The sequence below is a fragment of the Schistocerca cancellata genome, chromosome 4 (assembly GCF_023864275.1).
Source record: "Schistocerca cancellata isolate TAMUIC-IGC-003103 chromosome 4, iqSchCanc2.1, whole genome shotgun sequence".
Lineage (NCBI taxonomy): Eukaryota > Metazoa > Arthropoda > Insecta > Orthoptera > Acrididae > Schistocerca > Schistocerca cancellata.
In genome coordinates, this window is record NC_064629.1 from 126,962,592 (window position 1) to 126,981,011 (window position 18,420).

General features: G+C 38.1%; 1 protein-coding gene across 2 annotated transcripts in view; it reads left to right on the forward strand.

Moving 5' to 3' along the window:
* Positions 1-16,890, forward strand: part of LOC126184582 (ankyrin repeat domain-containing protein 13C) — a 112,342-nt gene extending 95,452 nt beyond the window's left edge. For both annotated transcript variants that reach the window (XM_049927014.1, XM_049927015.1), the window contains exons 9-11: positions 11,631-11,760; positions 15,447-15,564; positions 16,752-16,890. In XM_049927014.1, coding sequence (XP_049782971.1) covers positions 11,631-11,760; positions 15,447-15,564; positions 16,752-16,767 — 264 coding nt within the window. In that variant the 3' untranslated portion in view covers positions 16,768-16,890. The remainder of the gene's footprint in view (positions 1-11,630; positions 11,761-15,446; positions 15,565-16,751) is intronic.
* The last annotated feature ends 1,530 nt before the right edge of the window (positions 16,891-18,420 follow it).

The following is an 18,420-nucleotide window of genomic DNA, read 5'->3' on the forward strand; positions in this document are numbered from 1 at the left end:
ATAAGAGACTGCAAGAAGTTTTAACATAACACTGAAAGACCTAAATATAAACAAGGCACCTGAAGTTGATGACATTCACTCACAGTTATTGAGGTCCTTGTGTGAAAATACCATGAGAAAACTATTCCACCTGCTGTGAGACCGCCAAAAATATAATAAGACCTCAAGAAAAATTTGACAGTTCTGATTACAAATAAAGCAGTACTCTGAATACTGATATGAATGATTTACAGAAAAACTGAAAAACTGGATCAGTCTGGGTTCAGAAAAATGCAGGAACTTGCAGTATCATACTGACCCTCTGACTTAGAAAGTAGGCTGGAGAAAGCAAACCTGATTTTATAGTATTTGTAGATTTAGAGAAAACTTTTGACAATGTTTATTGAAATACACTCTTTAAAATTCTGAAGGTGGCAGAAATGAAATACAAGGAGTGACAGGCCTGCTAGTGCCATTGATGTTCTGCTAGGCATGACAAAGGGCTTAGGAAGATCAGTTGAATAGAATGGACAAGTCTGTTTAAAATGTGTTATAGAATTAACATCAGCAAAAGTAGAACAAGGGTAATGGAGTGTAATCAAATAGAATTGGGCAGTGCTCAAGGAATTACATTCTGGAATGAGACACTAACAGTAGTTGAATTCTGCTATTGGGGTAACAAAATAACTGTCAATGGCCGAAACAGAGATGAAATAAAATGCAGGGTCGTGGTAGCATGATAAGTGTTTGTGAAAAACAGAAATTTGGTAATGTCTCATATAGATCTAAGCGTTTGTATATGGAACGACGGCTGATGGTGTCAACCAACCCGCATCCTGACATTCATCTTGCTAACCTCCAGGAATGTCGACTGAGAAACCGAAAATAGGACGTCCATCTAGTGGCATAAGTGGGTGCAGCATTGTCACTGCTGAGGACACAGAAGGCTGTACAGCTCATGCAGGCTCAATGTCTGTGATTTCCGTTGCTGCAGATGGCAACAGGCATGTGAGGAGTGAGGAGAGAACACAGATGAATCATTAGAAATAAGTAGTTAGCATGCCAGCATTGTAAATGGTTTGGGATGGATAAATGAATTGAAGATATGACCACCCGTTGCTGCAGATGTGCGGATAACCAGGCGCTTCCACACCAAGAATTTTGCAGTTGGCCTCAACCTGACGGTAATTGGCAGTGTATCCATATTGATTTTGGTGGTCCTTTTTGCAACACACAATGGCTCATTATCTTCAGTGTGTCCAGCAAATAACTGTTTGTCGTTCCAGTACATTCAACTACTGGTGCTATTATTATCAGTGTCTCTTGCTTGGAAGGTTTACCACAGAGATTTGTTTTGGACAGTGGTCCAGAATTTTCTTCATTGGAATTTAAACAATTTCACCAACAAAATGGAATTCAACATATCCAAATGACACCGTTCTGTCCTCAGTAAAACAATGAAGCTGAATGCTTCATTCACACTTTCAAGGCTAAGCAAACTTCATGCTTCTTGAGGAAAAATGCTTTGATGTTATTCCAGAGCACCAATTGTACTATGCCTGCTCACAGTGCTTTACCTGCAGAAACGTTACATGGTCATCGTCACCGCCCAAACGATTCTGCAATACCCTCTCTGTTATAAACACATGTTGTAATGATGTGGTAATCAGTACTCGGGTTTGTTCATTAGGAAAATGCAATAGAATTACAGGATTCTGAAGAGAAAGGCTGTCGTGTTGCCCATGGTATTTGCGAACTACTGCATCTGAGATTGATTTTTTATTATGAGGCCTACCTGTTTGAATGTAGTTCTTGTGCAGTCATGGTGATTGATCGTGTTCAGTAGCTGGCGCAATCCACTGAGAATCAGTGTGAAAAGCTTGCAGCACTTGATAATAAAAATTATCAATTTGATAACAATAGACATCTGAAGCATCAAAATCTGGATCATTTCCCATAGATAACTGAGATAGTGTGTTTGTGTGCTGTGCCATAGGGTGATACTGGATTTCATATTGATAACTGTAAAGTAGTAGTGACCAGTGTAGCAACTTCTGTACTGTACAATGAGGTACACCTTTGGCCGGATGAAAGAGAGTTTATGATTGACCACAAGAAAAAATTTTCTACAACACACAGGTTGCTGAAATTTTGCAACACCATAAATTTCTGCTAAATCTTCCTTTTCCAACTGACTACTTGGCTTGGGCCTCATTCAACATCTGAGACGCGAACACTGTGGGGGTGTTCCGTGTTGCCAATCTTGTGAGATAAAACTGCCACTGTTCCTTGTGATGATGCATCAACTGGAAACTCTACTGGCTTTTGCGACTCAAAATCAGTAAAACAAGGGTGACTAAGCAATGTATGTTTCAGCTTCTGAAAAAATTGTTCACATTCTCCAGTGCATTTAAAAGGAAAGTTTTTATGCCAGGGCCAATGCAAAAGAACAGCTGTTAGCAATGCGTTCAAAATAAATTTGTTGGATTACATCATTTTCACATTTGTAGGAGAAGGTAATCTTCCTATGGCCCCTGAATGCTTAATCACAGAACGAATGTCATTTATTTATTTATTTATTTTTATTTAATCGTATGGCTAGGGCCCCCTGTCGGGCAGGACATTCGCTGGGTGTCGGTCTTTCAATTTGACGCCACTTCGGCGACCTGCAGTTGATGATGATGATAGGATGATGATGTGGACAGCACAGTCCCTGGGTGGAGAAAATTCCCCGACCCAGCTGGGAATCGAACCCGGACCAGAGGATTGACAATCTGTCACGCTGACCATTCAGCTACCAGCGGCGGACATGGTCATCAATGATATGTTCCAAATATTTAGTTTCAGTGTTGAAAATGAATATTTCTGTGAGTCCTTCGTCAGTTAAAACTTGAAAAGGAGACTCCATATGTTTGAGATGCTGTTCCCATGTTTGTCCAGATACAGTGATGTCATCTAAATAATTTGAATAGAACAGAACTTTTGACATCACTTGTTCAAGAAAGTGTTGAAATAACACAGGAACAGAGGAGCTTCCGAAGTGAATGCACTGGTATTGATACAAGCAGGTTTCCTCATCTAGGGGAAGTTGAAGATAAGCATTGGCTAAATCAGTTTTTGAAAAGAATTTTCCACCTGCTAGGTGATCCATAATCTCATCAGTTCATGGAATCAAGAAAGAATCAGTAAATGCTTGAGTGTTAACTGTAGCTTGATCATCCTGTTCACTTTTCTTGTGTTCACAGGGGGAGATAGATGGCCATAGATTTGCAGAAATCCATTTCAAAACACCAATATCTTCTAATCCGTTGAGTTCAGAAGCAACTTCATCACAAATGGTGTGTGTGATACCACACAACTGTGGTAAAACTTAGGTTTTACCTTGGTCTTGAGCATAATATGCATATTGAAATTCTTTGCGTATTCTGGTTTGCTGTCAAACAAATGTTCATATTTTTCAAACAAGTGATGAATACTGGCATGGGAAGTTTTTGTGTCAGTATCATGCACATAGCCCTGAATATCTAAACTAAGTAAATCACAAGAATCCATGCTAAAATCATTGGGACTAGAACGTGTCTGAATGCTGTGAAAGGCACTGATGATGTAGTCATATTTCTATATTTGGCTTGCAATGTGCACTCTCCGAGAACAGAGCTACATTCATTACCATGGGGTGTGAGATGCTGGTGTGATTTTTGTAGATGAGGATCTGAAGTGCTAATAAGTATTTTGATTAATTGGTGTGACTGAAGCACCAGTGTCTAACTGAAACGGTACAGATTAATTTCAAATCTGCAGAGAGATGAACAGTCTGTGTGTTTCATCTGAATGTTACCATTTGTTCTGACTTCTGAAATACTGTCTTTGTCTGAATTGTGATTGACGAAGCATTTACCTGCACTTTTATTAGCGAAATCATTAGAATGAGGCAAGTTTTGAACTTTGCATTTCACTGTGTGATTCCATTGCTTTCATCCATGGTTCGTGAGCACAGATTCAGAATGAGAGACCATATTTACTTCCATTTTGTCAAATTGAGATTTGTATGCAACAAAATTACTTTGTGTTTCCTTTGCAAGTACACTTGCTGTGTTTGTCTGCATCTGTGGCAGTGTTGGAATTCCACATGGTAGAGAAAGCAGTTTTTGTGGTCATAGATTACATAACATTTTACATTGCCGCCAGAAGGTTTGAACTAGTCAATGAAGCAGCTGAGAGTGTCAGACTGTATCTATACTGTTGCTTGAGAGAACCATTGTTGTTTGCCCTGTCAAACAGGGGTCACTTCAAGCTTGCAGCTTTGCAAGAATAGCCACATTAAAGTCATGTTCGGTGAAGTCTTGAACTTCCTGAGGTTTAAACACTTAAAGCATGTCATTGAGACCAGGGTTTCAGTGCTTTAGAACCTCAGTTAGTATTCTAAGTGTATCGCCTTGAAATGAGACTCCACAAGAGTAGTTGCATTTACAGTTCCTAGTCATGTCCTTGTGTTCAGCTATCCTTTCCATGTAAGACTGATTATTATGACAATGTGTATGAAAAAAATTTGAAACTAGCATCGACTAAATGAATCTGAGCTTCAGAGAAATCTTCTAATGCTCAGATAATGTTTTTGTGTGGTAAGGTTAGGGGTTCTAGCTGAGGTAACAACTTTTGATGCAATCTGGAAGTATGCACATCTGACCATGGGAAAATGGAGGAGGAGGAGGAGGAGAAGAAGAAGAAGACGATGTAAGTGTGTCACGTAGGCTTACAAATGCTGCTCGAGCTACTGGCGGTGCTCCATCCATTTCTCATGTTGTGTATTAAAATAGTGGAAAGGTGGAGGAGGAGGTGGCACCTGGCTGCTATCATTTTGTGCTTCAGTTGTTGTAGCTTGCTGGGTTTGTTGAGCTTCAATCAGTCAGCCAATAGCCATTAGTAATGAGGTAATATGTTGACTGAATAAGTGCAGTGAGTAATTGCTCTCCAAAAGTTGCCATTGCATACTGGGATTAAAAGCGCTTGAAATGGATATGAATAATTTTAATGAGGCCTGAGCACTGCCACTATAAAACCAGACTCATCACCACTTGCTGTCTGATTGGTTGGTATCATCGGTGGCTAATAGAGACAGTCAACATTTGCAAAAAGATAACACATTAATAAGTTTATTTACTCTATGTAAACTTAATAACTGAGATAAACATAACTTTGTATGGCTCTAGCTTCTTTTGTGGTGCTGAGTTATACACAGAGAGAGTAATGTTCTTGTTAGAAAGAAATAGTGTTGAATTCCAATACACTCTGATAGTCTCTGAATATTAGTAATGTTTAGTTGTGTCATACTCTGTTGATGTATTGCTCCTCATTGTAGTTGACCATGCAGCTGTTGGTAAGTCTGTAAATGCTCTGTATCTGGGGTGAAGCTCTGAATTGTGGCTGCTTAAAAAGATGCAGTGGCCAATCAGTCTTGAGTAGTGAGGTCATGTCAGTTCTGTGTCCTCTGGTGGCATATATGCATGGCACTCCCCATTGGAGACCACGAGTGATGGATGTGCAAGCTTGCCCAGCGGCACACTGGTGTAAGATTTAGCCGTGCCCTCTCTTGCATAGCCGTGAGTGAGGTGTCGGCTGCAGTTGACAAAGATGCCGTTGTTACTGGGGGGGGGGGGGGGGAGCAGTGGAACTGCTGTAGGGGGGAAAGAGAGGGGGAAGTGTAAAAATTGTAATGGGAGTCCAAGGGTTGATGTATGCAGATTCAAATTGACATAGATGCAGTAGCTACACAGAAATAAAGAGGAGTGTACAGTGTAAACTAGAATGGAAAGCTGAATCAAACCAGTCTTTGGATTGAAGACCACAACAACAATATTGTAATGAAAAATTGTGGATGATGATGCAAAATTAGGATGAGCATTGTTCAGTTCTCAATAATGAAGATCAAAAGCTTTCACATATTGTGTGTGCACATGTGCACTCATCCATGTGCCCACCCCCCCCCCCCCCCCCCACACACACACACACACACACACACACACACACACACTACTACTACTACTACTACTACTACTACAACATTGTCTCAACAATGCACTGTAACTGGGCCAGTATTTTGAATTACTTAGTTCTGAAGAAAGGCATATTCTGAAAGCTCAGTAACATTTCAGTTTTGACATGTTTCCCAGTGGTGCGCTCATCTAGGCAACTTTGGCTCACAGTCATTTAGCTGTTTTTCTGATGTATCACCAGTACGAATAGCCAGCATTGCCAAGGTTCACCTTCAGTCATTGGTGGGCAAACTGGAGGTGAGCCCATGGTCAGGGTTTCATGTACTTAGAGTGCCAACCTCGGACGATCTTTCGTTGGCCATTTTCACTATAGTTCTTCTCTTGGTACCGACAATGGTCATTTGCTGCAGGGGGTGAATCCAGGCTCCATTTATCTAGTGGCTTTCATTTTTCTAGCTAAGCTGTTGTCATGCCTGTGAGTTTTTATGGCTTCTCTGAGCAAATGGGCACAGTTGTTCTTCTGCACAGTGAGAATCTCCGATCTCCATGTCAACAAATTTTATTATATTATCTGTCTTATACAGTGCATGATCAGGCAAAACCAATTTCTGCACATGTCCTAACCTTTGATGCTGTTATTGTTCAGTGATCCTGGTACTGTTGGATCATACAGTACTGCTGGATCATACAATCATTTAGACAAAGACTTTTCCACTTGTACATGTCATGCAGTATATTTTGGACATTCCAAAAGCTCTAACAGTTTTCAGTCTTGTTTATGTGCCTATTGAGTATTCAATGCCTCACCTATACAGTGAGTGGTTATGTTGACTCCTTTCATTACTTGTTTTCCATGCATTACTTTAAATAATCATATCAGTAATGAAAATCATGGAAAAGGTTCATTTCCAAAGACCTGTAGCTCACTACCAGTATTGATATCTGATTAAAAAAACAAGGTCAAGTAGTATATACAGATGTTCTGTGGCCTCCAAATTTCAAGTTTTTTATGCATTTGAACATCTGTGAAAACAAATTGGTCACTGTATTCTCTCTGTGAAGCCTCCACACATGCTTCATCTGCTTGAGACAGATTGGCTGTTGATACCCGTGGAGACCTATTGACTCATTATTTGGATCACTACACTGCTGTATGTGTACTGATGGTAGTTGCTGGATATTAATCAGTGGTCATACTAATGTGTATTGGCAGCGTACTGTATGACATTCTCTACTCCCATTTTTCGTTGTGGTGTGTGACTGACTGCCATTGGAGTATCGGGGTTCAATTGCCGGTACTGCCATGGACTTTTCCTTAGTGAAAGGACTGGAATGGGATGCACTTAGCCTCATGATGCCACTTGAGGAGCTACTGGATGGAGTAATGGTGTACTCGGCTCACATAAACTGACAGTGAACAGGAGAGCAGTGTGCTGACCCCACTCCATACTGCATCCAATGACATCATTGGCAGAGGATAATATGGCCATCAGTTGGTACCCGTGGGCCCATCAGGGCCTGTGGGCAGAGTATGTTTCCTGTCTTTCTCATGCTTCTTATCACAGTATTGTTCAGAACTCATATTCTGTGTGGAAATGTTAATCAGAAAAGAGAGTTGCATCCTGGTTTCCATGTATTTTCAGTTTAGTGATGAGATTGATGAGTATCTGCTAAAGCTACAGGACATTTGTCACCTAAGATGAATTAAGCCTCTCATGTTTGCCACTGATGCAAATGCAAAATCAGTATTGTTGCGTAGCCACCTGTCTGATGACCGTGGAAGATAACTAGAAGAAACCGTTAAGGAACTCGGCCCATAGGTATTGAATACACCTCACAGTCCACCAACCTATGATGAAGGGAGGGTCAGGGCAACATCAAATATGGATGTCACTCTAGCAAATATGACAGTGGCGCACTGTGGAAAAGGGTTGAAGGTTTAAAACATTGAGTGATTGCAGCATCATACACTATACCCTCACTGGAAGGGAAATTGAGGATACCACAAAAAACATGTGCATAAGGCTCTAATACAACTTCCGAAAGGCTAACTGGGAAGAACTGAGGAGGATATTTCGGTATCCAGGATATCCACCATTGGGTGATGATGCAGATCTTAAATTGCAGTAACTGTTAGGGGCTATACATAGAGCAAAGAAAGGCATCATTATCTATCAGGAGAGGTCCTTACAGAGGAGTACCTTCCGTGTATCCTGAGGTGGTGCAGAAATTAAGATGTGAACCAAGTAGAGCCAAGAAGATATATCAGAACAGCATGACCCAAGAAGAAAGTATCCAATGGCTGCATAGATACAGGTATATTAAACAATATTTTTAGGGAAGAGAGATGGAGAACAAAAGTGCAACAATGGAAACAATTTGTGGGGAATAAATAAGAAACCGATCCCTGGTGAATACCATGTAAATTTGTCTATGAGAATATATGGTCACCAACAGTCATGTCCACACTCAAAAGAAATGGTGGGGGTAATAACAGAAAGTTTGGAACAGTCAGCTGCCCTGCAAATGGAAACAAAGCTTCCAGATGACAAAGTAGGAAATGAGACAGAAGATCAGCAAATTAGATATTTACTTGCAGGAACTGTACAATGAGTGTATCTTGGAAGGAAGGGTTCCTGCACCATAGAAGACTGCTGAGATGGTGGCAAGACAAGGATCTGGTGTTATCCATGTTCAGCCGACCGATTTGTCGTCTTAACATTCTTGGCAAGATATTTGAAAGACTATTACGCAAGAAATCACAAGGTCATAGACTGCTACATGGGATGAGCCCTCATCAGTTTGGGTTTAGAAGAGGCAAGTCATCTGAAGATGCAATAAATAAGTTGATCTTGCTAACAGCAGATATTCATTCTACATACCCTATAGCAATCATGATCGATATTATTGGCACTGTTAATAACCTATGGCAGCTGTCTTTCTTTGGTTGCTTTGTGGAGTTAGTGTCCAGAGATCCTGTACAACTGCCCAAGAGACCTTTGCTGTGGGAGACATGCACCTCTAAATAAGCCCAGGAAAGGAAATAATGAAGACAGTAATAATAGGCAGTCCACTGGGATCAGTGTGTGGTCCAGAGTTTTGGGATGTAATACAGGAGCCCATACTACAGAAGTTACATGACAATGCTAACACAAGTCGATAGATAGCTTTTGTAGGTGACATTTTATTCATTGTATCTGGTAACCACAGAAGAATCATAGGACAGAAATGTAATGCAGCACTCCATGAACTTGAAGGATGATGTCAAAATAACAGATTGTCACTAACACCTCACGAAACCATATACCTCCTGCTGAAAGGGAACCTAGCAAGAAAAATAAAATTAAACGACGTTACAATTAGGAGAAGCACAGTAATAAGATAGCTAGGAGTATTCCTGGTGAATGTCATAATTTTGCACGTTATGTGTGTTCCCACCTCTCATCGTATGAGGGTACATAATGCTAATCATTTCAGTGTCCAAGTGGTATGGTACAGAAAGGCATAATGACACTTGGGCTTACTAACCTCCATATCTTTGAACACGACACACTGGTCAGTGTTATTGTGACACTGTACTCCTTTCCCATGTGCATCTTTTCAGGGGTGCATTTGGTCCTGACTTAATTTTTATGCATGACAATGCATGACCACATCAAATAGTGCAGGTGGAGGAGCTCGTGGAATGAGAGGATATTTGGCAAATGGACTGGCCTGCCCATTCCCCCAACTTAAATCCCATCATGCACATGTGGGATGTGTGGGAGAGACATATTGCAGCATGTCTGCATGCACCTGTGATCATCCAGCAGTTGTCAACTGTGTTGGTGACAGAATGGAATGTCCTACCATAAGAACTCTTATCTTCCTAGTGGCCAGGTTGTGAATGTGCTGCAGAGCATGCATTGCCATCTGTGATTATGGCCCACACTATTAAGGACCATTCTCTGCCTTTTGCAGTGTCCTGGGGACCTTTAAATCATGGTGACTGCAGTGATTTCTCTCTGTTATCAAGTTTCACTGATTTATGTCACTTTTCAGTGACATGTCATACGAAAGCTGATTTCATCCACAAGTTTTACACACCAGTGTATAAGTGCCACAATTGATAACATGTTAAAAATATGATCAGGCAGATAACAAGAGTAAAAATTTATGGAATTATGGTTGTACTGGCACTACTTCATGAGAATCATTGCTGAATACATAAAAGAAAGAACTTCATGCAATATACAAAATGTGGAAATTAGATTTCTTAAAAGAATATTCTACTCAGGAGCTTGGGGGGTAAAAACAGAAGCAGAACCAACATAAAGTAGCATAATTAAATACCTCAATACTTGTCATGAACACACACACACACACACACACACACACACACACACACACACACACACACACAGGATGGGTAACACACAACTTGCCCAGTGAGCATTAGCATAAACTGATGGGTAGGGGAAATGTAGGAAGACCTAAGAAGAGATTGGCAGTTAGTTTGTGAAGACAGATCAAGCTTAAAAACTGCACCATGGAAACGACGAAAAAGAGTAAGAGGTGACTGGATTGTGACTTTCATGAAGCTGTTTGGATTAAGAAGATTTTAATGAGGAAAGTGATTACGAGAAAAGTATATTTGAAGCAAGTGCTGAAGAAGAGTCATGTTAACAAATTAACTTCTGCCAAATTACAAGAAGGCAACTGTATGTGGAAGGGATTCAGTACTCTTCACTGTTCAACCAAAAACTGGATTAAAATATTTCCAGCTTTTACCTGAGAAAATTTATTAGTAAAATACCAACTACTATGAATAAATATATACAATGGAGAAAATACATAAAATGATGCAACTTAAATGGAATACTCAGTGTGCTCCTTTAGAAGTATGTCTTTTAAGAATGGATGAAGACAGTTGTGAGCATAAAATTATGAACATGACTCAAGATTTGAAGACCTAAGTAGTGAGTTGACTGTTGTGCTGAAGTTCGTAGATCCAGAATACCATTCTTCATAGGTGTTTTGATCACTGTTTATTCTACATGTTTTGAATCCTGCATTTAAAAATATAAAATGATTAGTGTTTATCATCCTGCTAGTGTGGCCATTAAAGATTATTTTAGCACATACTCAAGGAAAGAATGTGAGTGATGCCAGTGTCTATACTGACGAGAAGTGAAAAAGGATCCAAGAAAAATTGAGGAAACTCATTAGATCAAGTGAAAGAAATTAACTAAAATAAGTCTGCAAAATGGGTCCTTAGAACCTCATAAAATTGCATGAATGCAGCTGTATCTAATAAGGAGACTCATTGGATATGTCTGTATTCCTCTAATTTTAAAGACAAGACAGTAAGTCATGAAAATATGAAGATTCACAGAGACTGAAAATATTTGTCTGATTCATAAAATGGTTACTAGCTCATATTCAGATGTGGAATAATTGTATCATCATCATGTGTTTTAAATTTAAATATTCCTACTGTTGTTGTTTTCTTATAATAAAGTATAATTTTGCTCCTGCTTTTTTGAAGAAATATTTAGAAACCATAGGGTTATTTTTGCATCTTTAAGATCATAAGCAAAAATTTTCTTCCACACTATCATTATGCCTTGTAATAAAAGTGACTATGCTGTAACCTACACATATTTTTATAATTTTCAGAGTCCAGATTTCCCATTATCAGTGGAAATGCTTTTAAATGTACTGGAAGTTATTGCACCTTTTAAACATTTTAGTAAACTTCGTGAATTTGTTTTAATGAAACTTCCACCCGGATTTCCTGTTAAAATAGGTAAGATACCTTTCAGCTCTCTTTTGTTTCTAAAATTGTTTCAGTGTATTAGATATCTTTATTGCAGAACTGTAAATTTATGTAGAATTGCACTGCTTAAAGTAGATGTTATTTCTTAGCTGGAAATAGATGAGAATTTCGTTTATAATATTAACATGGACATCCTGAGAAAATATCCTTTGTTACACAGTAATTTTCATTGCAAAATACTCTGGTCACCTTGGAATGGGATGACCGCTCCTCAGTGTTACGACTGAGTGCTTAGGTTTAATGGAAGTCGTGGAGTGCAGAGCACAAGATATGTAACAGACAATAGAGCAATAGAGAAACCAATTGGTCATCTCCATTTTCAGAAAATGTGAAATAATGCTATGAGCAGATTACGATTATCCAGCAACTGCCAGTGAGTATTACAGAAATGCTGTGATCATAGGATGGTAATGTTTTGCTGTTGATATTGTGTGTGGCAAACCATTATTAGGTAAAAGGTCATTCAATGTCCATGTCACATTCAAACATCAGACACATCCCCACTCTTCTAAACAAAAAACGTCACAATATGTGCCATGGCATAACTGTCGAGAGTGCCTTTCAGTGGTGCCACACATACTATTAGAGCGCTGTGTACATCACACATTATTAAAAATCAAGTTCAACCGGAGCCTGTATTTGTCCATTGATGTAGCGCAGTTGCACCACAGAAGAGTGAAAACAAAAACAGCTTTATTAATCCAGTGAATTATGCTTCTTGTTACATTACATCAATGAGCATAGCATGTTCAACATTATCCACAAAAAACCTGGTGAAAAAATACTGTGAAATGTGTACAGGTCATTGGTGGCAGAGTATGCTACAGGAAAATATTCATCTGAGTTTTCTTGGGACATGGGGTTAAGCTTTCATGTGCCACCTCCAGATTCTGTGGCTATTTACCAACTGAGGTCATGCAGTGGTTAAGACAATGGACACTTTGTGGAAAAACGAGTTTCAGATCCCCATCTGACCATCCATATTTAGATTTACAATAGTTTTTCTTGAACTGGTTAAAGTGAGTATGAGGATGGCTCCTTTGAAAAGAATACAACTGATTTCCTTTCTCATCTTCATGCTTTGTGTTCAGTGATCTCACTATTGCTGCGATGGAGTGCCAGCTCAGGTCTCAGTTACCACTTCATGACAATCTACAGGAATAGTGCACATCTTTCCCTGTCAGCCTCCATCCACCATACTAAGGACTTTTTACAATTATGCATTGTCACATGAGGTGATACATTAGTTAAAACACTGGCTCAAAGTGGTTAATTTTCTAGCAAATATTTAGTATGATTTGGATTTAAATTCCCACCTCTCCAACTGGATTTAACTTCCTGCAATTTTCATCAAAACACTTTAAACAAAAACTGTGATGGTTTCTTAAGGGAAGGCTGCATCCAGTTTCCTGTCTCATCCTAATTTACTATGCTTTGGAACAAAACTTTACCATCTGGTGAGCACGATGTATGAGACAGGCGAAATACCCTCAGACTTCAAGAAGAATATAATAATTCCAATCCCAAAGAAAGCAGGTGTTGACAGATGTGAAAATTACCGAACTATCAGTTTAATAAGTCACAGCTGCAAAATACTAACGCGAATTCTTTACAGACGAATGGAAAAACTGGTAGAAGCCGACCTCGGGGAAGATCAGTTTGGATTCCGTAGAAATGTTGGAACACGTGAGGCAATACTGACCTTACGACTTATCTTAGAAGAAAGATTAAGAAAAGGCAAACCTACGTTTCTAGCATTTGTAGACTTAGAGAAAGCTTTTGACAATGTTAACTGGAATACTCTCTTTCAAATTCTGAAGGTGGCAGGGGTAAAATACAGGGAGCGAAAGGCTATTTACAGTTTGTACAGAAACCAGATGGCAGTTATAAGAGTCGAGGGGCATGAAAGGGAAGCAGTGGTTGGGAAAGGAGTAAGACAGGGTTGTAGCCTCTCCCCAATGTTATTCAATCTGTATATTGAGCAAGCAGTAAAGGAAACAAAAGAAAAATTCGGAGTAGGTATTAAAATTCATGGAGAAGAAGTAAAAACTTTGAGGTTCGCCGATGACATTGTAATTCTGTCAGAGACAGCAAAGGACTTGGAACAGCAGTTGAACGGAATGGACAGTGTCTTGAAAGGAGGATATAAGATGAACATCAACAAAAGCAAAACGAGGATAATGGAATGTAGTCAAATTAAGTCGGGTGATGCTGAGGGAATTAGATTAGGAAATGAGACACTTAAAGTAGTAAAGGAGTTTTGCTATTTAGGGAGTAAAATAACCGATGATGGTCGAAGTAGAGAGGATATAAAATGTAGACTGGCAATGGCAAGGAAAGCGTTTCTCAAGAAGAGGAATTTGTTAACATCGAGTATAGATTTAAGTGTCAGGAAGTCGTTTCTGAAAGTATTTGTATGGAGTGTAGCCATGTATGGAAGTGAAACATGGACGATAACTAGTTTGGACAAGAAGAGAATAGAAGCTTTCGAAATGTGGTGCTACAGAAGAATGCTGAAGGTAAGGTGGGTAGATCACGTAACTAATGAGGAGGTATTGAATAGGATTGGGGAGAAGAGAAGTTTGTGGCACAACTTGACTAGAAGAAGGGATCGGTTGGTAGGACATGTTTTGAGGCATCAAGGGATCACAAATTTAGCATTGGAGGGCAGTGTGGAGGGTAAAAATCGTAGAGGGAGACCAAGAGATGAATACACTAAGCAGATTCAGAAGGATGTAGGTTGCAGTAGATACTGGGAGATGAAGAAGCTAGCACAGGATAGAGTAGCATGGAGAGCTGCATCAAACCAGTCTCAGGACTGAAGACCACAACAACAAACAACATTGGAACAAATACATTTGCAAGTCCATGTCCTTTCAGAATTTTTTTCAGTTGTCATTTCTCTTAAAGGATGATTAGTGACCCATTTTCAGCATTATGCTATTTTTGTGCAAAGTATTAAACAGTTGTGATCTTCTTCTTCTTCTTCTTCTTCTTCTTCTTCTTCTTCTATGCTGCTGCTGCTGCTTTTCCCATTTTTCTCCAAGGTCAGCATTTTTATATGGGTTCAGACAATGGTAGTGGTAGTGATGGCCGTATGCCCTTCCTGATGCTATATTAAGCAGTTGTTATTGATCAGATTACTTTTAATGCTTGCATGATGTACATATTTATATGCAGTTATTTATTAGTTATTTATTTTTGGCCATGATTGAAATTACTGAAATATTAATGTAAAAATGTGTTTGTAACTACTGAATCAATCTTGCAGAACACAATATCAAGTATAACTTTTTAAGATAGGTCATCTATTGATTGAGGCCTAGGACTGGCCCATTAAGTAAATACATTCCATGCTGTAGTCAAAAGAAACTAATGCTTTTTCACACCAAAGTGACACACCAACTTTTGATATTAAAAGCAATTTTTCAGAAATAATGAAGAAATAATGATGTTGCCTAAGGAAGATAAGGAACAGTAAATAGGTCTGCTTGGTATGACAATTAAGGGTTACATATAAAGTTTTCTAAAAAGGGAAGAAATTGTTGGGCATAGTGAATGAATGACTACATTAACTGACTTATACACATTGAAAAGTGAGAATTTGTTGATGGTTGATCAGTATTAAAAATAGTGACATGCATCTTTCTTTTTAGATATTCCAATTCTTCCAACAGTTACAGCCAAGATAACATTCCAGGAATTTGCATTTAGGAATGACATCAAAGCAGAACTTTTCGAAATACCTTCTCACTATGTAGAAGATCCTACAAGGTAAGGAATATGTGTGGATAGTAGTAGTTTTCTTTGTAACTTTCCTCTTGCATAACATTTACTTGTTCCATTTACGATAAGTGTGGTAGAGGTACAAGATAAATGTGTTGTTTCCCAAAATTTAGTATCTGGGATTCTTAAGTAAAGGAAAATTATGTTACAGATAGAAATCTCAAGTTCTGAAACACATCCTTTCCCCTAGATTTGTAAAAGTGTTAAAAAATCAGTAACACAATCTTTGGTTCATTTCATGTAGTGTTTGCCAAGGAAATTATATGTACAAATGTGTTTCTCATGCATTATTTACAATTTTAGAACTAGAAGAGACGTAAATTAAAAAAAAGATCAATTAGAATGGATTTTATTTCATGCCACTCAGCTTTGATTTTTGAGGCTGGATTTTTTAACTGTTGATGATGCTCTGGGTTCCCTAAATTGCTTAATGCAGTTGCTTCAATGGTTCCTTTGAAAAATAAACTGTCCGTTTTCTTTCCCATGCTATATTCAAGTTTGAGTGGCTCCACCAGTCTCCTGTAATTAACAGCCATGTAATACATTCAGTTATCATGATAGATAAGTATGTTGCAGTACAAAAAAGCATTGTAAGGTACTTTAAGACGTATATACTAAAACTATCAGAGTGTAAAACGTCTTAATCACTACGTTGCTTCCACTTGATCAATTCAGCCACAGAAGTGTAGGTCATGTCAGAGATTTTCAAAGTTTTGGTTGTTTACTGAGAACATCTTAACAATGATAGCATCTTACAAGAGTTTCTAATTTAGTGATGTTCATGAAGATTTATTAGAGTAATATTTTATTTGAAGCAAAAACGTTTTTTACTATGAATCTTGTCTCTTAGTCAGAATTTTAGTGAAATTCAACAGTTACCAATTTGTAATAGTATTAACTTGTGTGCTAATAATATTGAAGTGCAGCAAGTAAGATCCTGGACTTAGAAAGAGAAGATCTGAATTCGTGTCTAACTGTACTAAATTGTGCTTTTTATTTGATAGTGTTCCAGAAATTGTTTCAAATGAATAATGGCTGGGACAGTTCATTATTTAAGACAATTTCCTGTTCCCTGCCTTGTGAACTGTGAATCAGATTTATGATTATTTAAATAATAAAACATTTTGTTTCCATTCTTAGAAAATGTGTTTTACATAATGGTTTCTATTTTCCAGATTTCCAGAATTATGACACCTCGACCAAATAATGTTAATTGAAATAAATTACCGAAATCCTTTGGTTAACAACAACACCAACAAACCTAATCATCATAACAGTGCTATGCCCACTGCAGAAATCCTAATAAAGGCACATCCATCAGCTTCTGTGTTCAAATCATCTTCAAAGACTTTATTTAAAAAGAAAGACTTTGAGTTCATTTTTTATGAAAGTATAACATCTAGATTAACTGATATTGGAAATCAGTTCCGCAGAACTAGTGAACCAAGTAAAAGTTCAACAGAAGAGGAAGAACATCATGATAAAGATATTGTTGTGCTTGTCAGTGAAAGGAGTAATGAAAATAAAATTTTTAATGAAGTACAAAATGCTGTTGCTGTACCCAATAATAAAAACCGGTTACCAACTCTTAGAACTCTGTGTCCATCCACAACAGTCAACAGCATACTGAACCCCAATGTGACAGATTCACAATCAATTGCTCTTGAGTTTCCATTACCATTTAACTTAGGCAGTAGTTACTCCAGTCACTGTACATTTTATTTGGAAAAGTGTGTATCACAAAGGTAGGGGGAAATTTCAAGTTTCTTCTCCAGCGTAGAGCTCACTGCAAGTGATTTTAGTTTTGTATTGTCTCCAAGTGATTATGTGTTTCTCACATAATCTTTAGAAACAAGTACTCACAAGGAACCGATATTCACCAAAGGAAGCCTACAACACTCCCAGAGTCCTTGATGGTATGGTGTTAAATTGGATTATTTACATGGCTGTGTTACTCATGAAAGTTAGGCAATAAATTTCTTAATCAAAGATGTGAAAATGAGAAATGGATGCATGTGTGTGCGTCTTGTGTATTTATTGGGAATTTATTTTTTGAATGGTTTTGTGACAGATTTGTACAGTTATCATTTTATAATAAATTTAGGCTGTTAATTAAAATTGAAGTCTGCACTGAAAATGATAAATATTGTTTAGTGTGTTTTGTATTATCAGTAAGTTTATTAAACTAAACAAACATTTTATATGACAAATTTTGTTAACTTCATATTTTGGTTTGGACTCTTGTATAATTGTATAAATACAAAAAATTATTAGGTGTATTAAAATATTTGTTATTTTGAATAAAGTGATTGCAGTGTGTTGTTTCTATGCCTTAATCACATACAGGGATACATAAATTATTTTTACCTGTTCACATTTACATTTGTAAATTAAAACAATAGATGACTTTAAGACAGTGAAAAAATTCTGCAGTGGAAACTATACAGTGGTAATGAGACAGAAGTGAAATGAAGGAAAGAATGGGTGGTTCACAAGGATGAAGTGAAGGTGAGAAAACAACAAATCAAAATTGTTCCCAAGGAGGATACCTGTGATGATTTTTTAAGAACTATAGTAATGGAAAGCCCTTGGTGGAATATCAGGGTGTCCACCACCGTGGAAAATGGAATTTTTCTGTCCTGGAAAATTTGGGGGAAGCTCAGGTAATTTTTGTATTTTGTTTAAAAACCCTGGAGAAGGCGTGGTCTCTCTCTTGATTTTTGGCAGAGGCATTTGCTTGCCTTGTTGTTGTTGTTGATGATGATGATGATGATGTCGCAGCGTGATTTTGTGTTTTGTGACACAATGTGACCAGCAACAATCTGTGATGTATTTGATGTGGTT